This window comes from Colobus angolensis, unplaced genomic scaffold (genome assembly GCF_000951035.1).
Source record: "Colobus angolensis palliatus isolate OR3802 unplaced genomic scaffold, Cang.pa_1.0 Scaffold46, whole genome shotgun sequence".
Lineage (NCBI taxonomy): Eukaryota > Metazoa > Chordata > Mammalia > Primates > Cercopithecidae > Colobus > Colobus angolensis.
This window is the reverse complement of record NW_012118043.1, coordinates 10,224,146-10,233,290: the sequence shown is the minus strand read 5'-3', so window position 1 is coordinate 10,233,290 and position 9,145 is coordinate 10,224,146. Positions and strand designations below refer to the sequence as shown.

The window sequence follows — 9,145 nt, the reverse complement described above, 5'->3', positions numbered from 1 at the left end:
AGGTGCGGTGGCCCACATCTGTAATCCTAGCACTTTGGGAGGCTGAGGTAGGTGGATAACCTGAGGTCAGGAGTTCAAGACCAGCCTGGCCAACATGATGAAACTCCATCTCTACTAAAAAACAAATAGAAAATATTAGCCGGGTGTGGTGGTGGGCGCCTATAATCCCAGCTACTCAGGAGGCTGAGGCGGGAGAATCACTGAACCCAGGAGGCGGAGGTTGTGGTGAGCCAAGATCGTGCCATTGCACTCCAGCCTGGGCAATAGAGTGAGACTCCATCTCGGAGGGGGGGAAGAAAAAAAAAAAAGAAACAGGCCCTTATTTTTAACAGTACACACTAAAATATTTACAGATGGAATAATGTCTAGAATGACCTTAAAAATAACAGGATGGAAAAAAAGGAGGATGGGTGAAGAGATGAAACAAGATTGGCCATGATTTGATAACTGCTAAAGCTGGGTAATGGCTATACGGGAGGTCCATTATATGATGTTCTCCTATTAAAAGAAGGCTAAGAGTTTCCATTAGAAGAACTTTCATAAAATAGAAAAAAAAAATACTAACAGCAAATCACATCATAAAAGAAAACATAGAACAGTATAACCCTTAAACCCTTGACAAGTAGATAAAAGTATCTTCTAGAGGGTTTATGCACGCTTAAATTATGACTGATGCTCTTATAATACATTAAGCTATCTCTCAAAGTAGGATTATCTAGAGCTCTTCTAAACTTCCCAATCAGGTTATCAAGGAGAATATACTCTGAGACTGGCCCCAAACTCCAAAATAGTACTTGGGAGCTCATAAGGAATCAGAGTTGCATTCGAAAAGCATGAAGTCTTAACTAACTAAACCTCATTCATTGTTAGTGACCTTCTCTATGCCTTCACATGGACTACCATTTATTTACAAAGAGAAGGAGGGCAACAAAATCATAGGACAATCGTTTCCTTTTCCTGATCACTGCCAAGACAATTTATGTGAAACAAAGTTTCCAATCTCTATTGTGTTACCGAATTTTTTTTTAAGTATTAGCCATACTAGCACTAGAATTAACAACTCATATAAACTCATTAACACGGTCACCATTAAAGGAAGAAAGAAGACAAGCATAATACATACTGGAGGCCGGCCAGGACGACCCCTTTTTCTTTTTCCTTTGACCTCTGTTTCTTCAAGTTCGCTGCCAGCATCAGAATGGGCAGTAGTTTCATTAGTTGAATCCCTAGAAAATGTTATTATATTATTTTAGTGAACAAATTAGTAAGTATAACGCATTTCTGTTTCACCACCTTCCTTACCTCCTGCTGTATGGCTGATTAGAAGTGGTTTATACTTCTACTTTCAAAAAAACTCTTTAGCAAAGTAAAAATGTTACCCTCCCTTCCTAATTTCACATGACAGTGAGTGAAATGAATCCCCCAACTAAAGAGGGAAATGAAGAGGAAGAAGTAACTGTGGAAATGATAGCTGCTATACAAAAATAAATGCAAAATATAATTGCAAAAGACTAATTCTTCAGTATAAAAATATGAAGGCTTAGGAAGATTTTTATTTATCTTATAAAGTCATGAAGGTCAGTGTTGTGCCAGTTAATGTTTAGCCACTGGCTCTTAAAAAAAAAAAAAAAATACAAACATCTAAATTGTAAGTATTAAGACATATGGCCGGGCACAGTGGCTCATTCCTATAATCTCAGCACTTTGGGAAGCTGAGGCGGATGGATCATCTGAGATCAGGAATTTGGGACCAGCCTGGCCAACATAGTAAAACCACATTAGTACTAAAAATACAAAAATTAGCCGGGCGTGGTGACGCGTGCCTGTAATCCCATCTACGCAGGAGGCTGAGGCAGGAGAATCACTTGAACCCACGGAGGTTGTAGTGAGCTGAGATTATGCCACTGCACTCCAGCCTGGGTGACAGGGCGATACTCTGAATAAAAACAAAACAAAACAAAAAAGACATAAAGGATGCTTAGCACATAATTTACAAACAATAAAACACAAAATACTTTATTGTAAATTCTTTATTGTAAATTCCACGTAACCAACTGATTCTCACAAAATAATTTTAAAGATAATTTTTGCCCAACTCTTATACTGGAATCTAACCGACAGCTGTAACTGATGAATGAATAGGAATTTTAACATGAAAGGTGGTTTCTATTTTTGCTCACTTTAATGAGTAGGATGCAAGTAAAATGATAAAGACATTTGTTGAAACTTCACTCATTAGTCAATGGTGTGAGCAACTTCTCTGCTGACTCAGATAACGGCTGAGGAAAAATGCTTCCTCAATTTTTTGTTATTGGTATTGTAATGGGTATAGACCATCCGATATACCTTTAAGTTGAATCTGCATTGTTAACAATTTCTCTATCACTTTCTTAAGTCCATAATCAACAGAACAATAAATTAAGCGTTGATTTTTATCATTTGCTGATTTTCATGGTGTATATATTCCTACCATAGCCAATTTCAAATGCCCAAAGTGGTATAACCAAAGTGAGGTAGGAAGTGATAAACAGTAGCACAGCATTAAAACATATTTCTACCACAAAGACACAACAGGTTTAAACAACAACTTCAAGAGCATAAATAATAACATGAAATACTTAGGAAGTGATGAGTTTTGAATATTTAGTATTTTTATTTTTCATATGACATTTAATTTAAGCTTATATAAGTTAACTTTTTAAAACAGATATGTTGTGTTTAGCTAGCTTGCAAAATTCCTGAAAATTTAATATTTGGCTCTCACAGGCCAATACAAGCAGACTTCAACACAGCATTGAAAAGGTTTAGACAGCATGAACAAGAATCTCTTCACTAAATTCTACGTTACTGCATAAAATTGTAAAGAGTAGGAAAAGTATATAGCAAATGGTAAGTCCAACTCACAATCTACTATTTCTCAATCTCCTTCACCAAATGCTCTTTTAGGCTCATTCCCTCTTTCTTAAAGCTCAACTGTTAGGTCTGCTCTTCTCCATTTATATTACACTACCTTGGAGATTTCATCCAGTTAACATGTACCTTCTATGCAAATGACTTCAACACTTTATCGGTACACCTGACCACATTCCAGATCTCTGACTCAAGATTTTTATCTTGCATGCGTGACATGCTTACTTGAATGCCACCTCAAATTCGCCAAATGCCACATCTAAAATTAAGTCCAATCCTGACTTACTTCTGGCTTTCTACTCAGAGAGATACAATTAATTAACTGATTTAAGTTATGCATAAGATTTAAGTTCCTATACAAATTTATTGTCACCATTATCCCGTCTATAAATTCGAATTGATAGAATGATATCAGTCTTCTTGTGCCTCCTGCTAATATAATCCTACCTCAGCCATCCTTCTCAGCACAATATAATTTGTTTCTCACTCTTTCCAGGATTACTACCACAATCACCACTCCGCATTATATGATCTCAATTTATCTCCCTACTTCTGCTTATTCAAGCCATTCTACACACCACTGCCAGTAACACTCACATCATATTACTTACCCACTTGTAAATCTTCAAAGTTATCATGTTACTCCACCACTTACAAATCTTTAAAGTTAATCTGGTATTTAAAACCGTAAATAAGACCGGACACAGTGGTTCACGCCTGTAATCCCAACACTTTTGGAGGCTGAGGCATGAGAATCACTTGAACCTGGGAGGTGGAGGTTGCAGTGAGCAGAGATATCACCACTGCACTCCAGCCTGGGCAACAGAGTAGAACTCTGTCTCAAAAACAAACAAGCAAAACAACAAAAAAAAAACTATAAATAATATTGTTAATGATGTCCAGGGTCAGCAAGCTTTTTCATAAAGAACCATACAGCCGGGCCTGGTGGCTCACACCTGTAATCCCAGCACTTTAGGAGGCCAAGGTGGGCAGATTATAACGTCAGGAGTTTGAGACCTATCTGGCCAACATAGTGAAACCCTATCTCTAACAAAAATACAGAAATTATCCGGGCATGGTGGTGTGCACCTGTAGTCCCAGTTACTTGGGACACTGAGGCAGGAGAATCGCTTGAACCCAGGAGGCACAGGTTGGCCAAGCCAAGATCAAACCACTGCACTCCAGCCTGAGCAACATAGTGAGACTACATTTCAAAACACACACACACACGCGCAAAAAAAACACAAAATCATACTGTATATATTTTAGGCTTATAGGTCTTAAGTTCTCTATAGCTACTACCCAACCCTGCTGACATACCATAAATGCAGCCACAGGCAATATGCAAATTAATGGGTGTGGCTATGTTTCAACATTTTATTTAAAAGATGCATCTGAACCACTAGCAGTATTTGCCAACCTGGATCCAGTCAATCTTATTTGTCTCTACTAAAAACAATAAATCATATTGCTTTTTCTCCTCACTACAATCCGAATAGGCTATGTTCAGTATAGACTGTGTGTCAGTTTACATATGTTATCTACAATACATATGCACAAAAACCTTGTAAGAAGCAAGTTATGTTCCTGATTTTTTGAATGAGGAAATGAAAGATCTGAAAACCTGATAAAGTTGTCCACAGTTGCATACTTAGTAACTGGCAGAGTCCAGTTAGATCTCAAGATAAACCTGAATTTTCTATTTTCATGTTAAGATACAGTGCAAATATTACGTTTTGTATTTATCTTGTGTGGACAAAATCTCCAAGTGCTTTTGATGCTTATAAGTCTCCAGGCAACTACAGGAGCAGGTTGATTCTAGAATATAATAAGAGATCAATTAGTGAAACTAACCTATTCTTCAGCAGTATAGGTATTGATGCCCCTACCAAGAGTCAGAAAAGTACAATTTGTTTAATAATGCTTCCAATTGCAGTCACCTTAAACAGTGAGAACTATTGCCAACAAACAGCTAATGCACTGTTACGTATTAGTATGTGTATGTTTAATTATTAAGACATATGAAAATAAATTCTAGGCTTTTGAAAAAAAAAATTCGAGCAATAGAAAAGATACAAGAATACAAGGAAAAGTTTCACTTTATCTCATCCTAACTCTGAATCTCATCTGCAGAATACCACTGTTAATAGTTTGACACTTCCATAAAATTTAGGCTTTTGCATCTCTCTGTCTCTCTCAAAATATAAATACCAATCTTTCTTTTTTCTTTTTTTTTTTTTTGAGACGGAGTCTCGCTCTGTCACCCAGGCTGGAGTGCAGTGGCTGGATCTCAGCTCACTGCAAGCTCCGCCTCCCGAGTTTACGCCATTCTCCTGTCTCAACCTCCCGAGTAGCTGGGACTACAGGCGCCCGCCACCTCGCCCGGCTAGTTTTTTGTATTTTTTAGTAGAGATGGGGTTTCACTGTATTAGCCAGGATGGTCTCGATCTCCTGACCTCGTGATCCGTCCGTCTTGGCCTCCCAAAGTGCTGGGATTACAGGCTTGAGCCACCGCGCCCGGCCAATATTTCATTTTTTAAGTGTTAAATACATGCGAATCTTCCATATAAATACATTAGATTGCTGAATGGCACTCCATAATGTGCACAGAACTTATTTAACTGCTTCCCGATCAATGAGCACTTAGTTTGTCTCTAGTTTTCCACTATTACGAACAGGGCTGAAATGACTGTTCTTGTACATAAATAAATCTTATTACACAATCAAGTTTCTCTCTAGGACATATGCAGTGAAAATGACACGTGAAGGGGTATGGAAATTCAAACTTTGACCAACTGCTCTTCAAAACTCCTACAAATGGCTAATGTTCACATTTGTAACACCACCAGACATAAATTAAGAGCATGGAAGAATAACATCAAATCTTATTTAAAAAATGATTTTGCTCCCTACAACTCTCTAAATTCTGTCTAACTCTCTCTATCTCCAGGGTAACTCGTTTAAGTTATCATCTTTTCCCTAGATACTACAACATCCTTCTCCTGATAAGTGTCCTTGTTTCTAGTGTTGGCCTTTCCCATCTAATATTATACTACACTAAGTAATTTTCTAAGTATGTATCTTATTATATCTCTATCATGCTGATATGGTTTGGCTGTGTGTCCTCACCAAAATCTCATCTCGAATTGTAATCCCCACCTGTCGAGGGGGGACCTGCTAGGAGGTGACTGGATCACGGGAGCAGTTTCCTCTATGCTATTCTTGTGATAGTAAGTTCTCATGAGATCTGAAGGTTTAAAAGTGTGGCACTTCCTTCCACTTCCCTTCTCTCTCCCCTGCTGTGTTGTGAAGAAGGTGTTTGCTTCCCCTTTACCTTTCGCCATGATTTTAAGTTTCCTGAGGCCTCCCCAGCCATGCCATGAGTCAACTAAACCTCTTATCTTTATAAATTACCCAGTTCCTGGTAGTTCTTTATAGCAGTGTGAACATGGAATAATACACATAGTGAAGAGAAAAAAACCTAATTCTGAACATGACTTAACAGGTACCAATACGATATTGTTCCTCCCTACTCACAGTTTATCTCATGTCACTCTGCATCCCCAGTGCTGGAGAAAAAAAAGGCCAGGGACAGTGGGGGGAGGCTTTATTTCAGGCCTTCAAACATATCTCAGGGTCCTTGCATGGCATAATCTCATCTGGTCTCCCTTCTTCTACCCCTAAACCCCACTACAGACCTCAGTTCAACTGTCTCTTCCTCAGAAAACTAGACTAAACAAAGGCATGTATTAAAATTCTCATAATACCTACTTTTCCTTCACAGTACCAATGATAGTTCAGAACTATGTATTTATGATTATTTTATTTATATCTATCTTTACAAGCTTCATGGCAAAAAGAACTAAGTCTGTTCTACATGTTGTATCTACCCAGAACCTAGTATACTTCCAGGAATATAAAAATGTGGTAAATGATAATGTTTTGACAATGCTTAACAGTAAACAGCACTAAGGTGACAAATCCATCAGCAATTATAATATCTAAGTAAGCCAAGAAATAATAAGGGTAAGCACTAGAATGGTCTTTATAGTGCCTACATGTTAAAATCCAAAATTGGACATCTCAGTTTAACGAAGAGTACTGTCTTTGGCTGACAGATCTAAACCAGAGCTCATTTACCCAGCTCCCAGATCACCACTGTCCAGTACCCACAAACATATTACAGATTTACATTTTTCTGAAAAAAATTCACTTGCAAAGCATGATACATTAGATATCATAATGTTAATACAAACTCATGTAATACAACTTCAATTTAAATATGACCTCTGTTTCATATTTTATCAAAGAGCTATTAAAGGCCTGACTAATACCCAATAGTGTCCTAGCAGCAGGACATACAAAAATAAGGCACACAATGCAGTTTAGGAGATGGGTCAGAAAAAAAAAAGAGATGGTTATAAAATGTTACATTAAGTACTTTGCTGGAGGCATAAGACCTGAGCTAAGACTTAAATAGATAGTGGCTTGGCCAGATAAGGGCAGAAGTGCGTAAGTACAAAGAAAAGAAAGAAAATACTATAGGGGGAACTCCAAACTTAAATATCATATAAATATGCTCAGGTTCAGGAGTAAAAAAGAAATAAGTAGGCAGAAATAAATTTTATATCCCATATGTCGGGGAAAGGACAGGAGGACAGTACTGACGGTTTTTCAAGCAGTTTAAAGAAATACGGATAGCTTTTTGTCTTACAATGTTGGAAGGGAAAAAAGAAGACCAAGAGATCAAACAGAGGTTCTCTCTTGAAAATAAGGTAAGTAAATGAATTGAGCAGCAATAATATATATAAATAACTGCTTAAAGTGCTCATCACTTTTATTATATCTAAACCATTGCTATCATACACAATCAAAGTATGCAGATACCCAATTTGCATCATGATAAAAGCTATGAAAGGAATAATATCTGCCATTCCTGCGATCATATTTCCCAAAATAGTCCCAATTCTAAATCTGGCCAGTCACACTGACTCATGCATGTAATCCCAGCACTTTGGGAGGCTGAGGCGGGCAGACCACCTGAGGTCAGGAGTTCAAGACAAGCCTGGCCAACATAGTGAAACCTCGTCTCTACTAAAAATACAAAAATTAGCCGGGCATGGTGGCACGTGCCTGTAATCCCACTCACTCAGGAGGATAAGGCAGGAGAATCGCTTGAACCTGGAAGGTGGAGGTAGCAGTGAGCCGAGATCGCACCACTGTGCTCCAGCACGGGCAACAGTGGGAAATTCCATCTCAAAAGAAAATAAAAAATAAAAATAAGTTCCAATTCTAAATCTTTCCTATAACTCCAACAAATCTAATGGGATGCCATCAAAAATGTCAACTGGTATATCCCTTAGACTTATTCTGGTAGCCAGAACACCTCAACAATCTCAATCTAAGGAAAAAGAAAGAATCATAATAAAGGAGCTAGAAGCAAGCAGGGAGGGGATAGAGAAAGAGTACGGTATAAGATAGGGGACACCAAACTATTTTTTGTAAATGGTCAGACTAAATATTTTAGGCTTTCCTGACAATACTATCACTGTCACAACTTGTAATACAAAGTAGTCATAAACAGTATGTAAAGGAATGAGTGCGGCTCTCATCCAAAATTTTATTTTGCAAAAAGAGAAAACATGCCAGATTTGGCCCATGGGCCACAGTCTGCTGACTCCTGATATAGGACATTAACATTATTTTGTTGACTATCAGAAAACACGTTGACAGTTCAATAGGAAAAGCTATGAATGGATATGGTAATTACACACCCTACTACTACTTAGACTGCAAACATATTGTCCCAATATCAAAGAACATATTTGAAATGTCTCATCAAAGATAGCATTTTCATGAAGAAATAAGTGGCCCAAAATTTTCCTTAAAAAATAAAAAAGAAAGAAAATTACAATACTTACTGTAACACTGGTAATTCTGAAGTAATCATTGCTGAAGAGGTCCTTTCACAATGCAGCAAAATAATCAAGTGCTGTACAACTCAAAAACTTTTAAAACAACCTCAAAGGCAATCCTGTCAATTAAAAAAAAGAAATTACTTTAAAATAAAATGAGGATGACAGAATTCATAAACTACAATCAATCCACACCATTACCAGTGATCACATTACTTAGCATTAACCCAAATGAACTTAAAACTAATGTCCACAGATGTTTATAGCAGTTTTATTCATAACTGCCAAACCTTGGAAGCAACCAAGATGTTCTCACTGAG

The 9,145-nt window shown here is 37.5% G+C and overlaps 1 protein-coding gene across 2 annotated transcripts in view; it reads right to left on the bottom strand.

The window, feature by feature from the left end:
• The window catches only part of STAG1 (stromal antigen 1), a 301,019-nt gene extending 292,075 nt beyond the window's left edge, over nt 1–8,944 (bottom strand). For both annotated transcript variants that reach the window (XM_011958167.1, XM_011958168.1), the window contains exons 1-2: nt 8,832–8,944; nt 1,124–1,226 (exon numbers count right to left, since the gene is read on the bottom strand). In XM_011958167.1, coding sequence (XP_011813557.1) covers nt 1,124–1,226; nt 8,832–8,860 — 132 coding nt within the window. In that variant the 5' untranslated portion in view covers nt 8,861–8,944. The remainder of the gene's footprint in view (nt 1–1,123; nt 1,227–8,831) is intronic.
• Between the last annotated feature and the right edge of the window lie 201 nt (nt 8,945–9,145).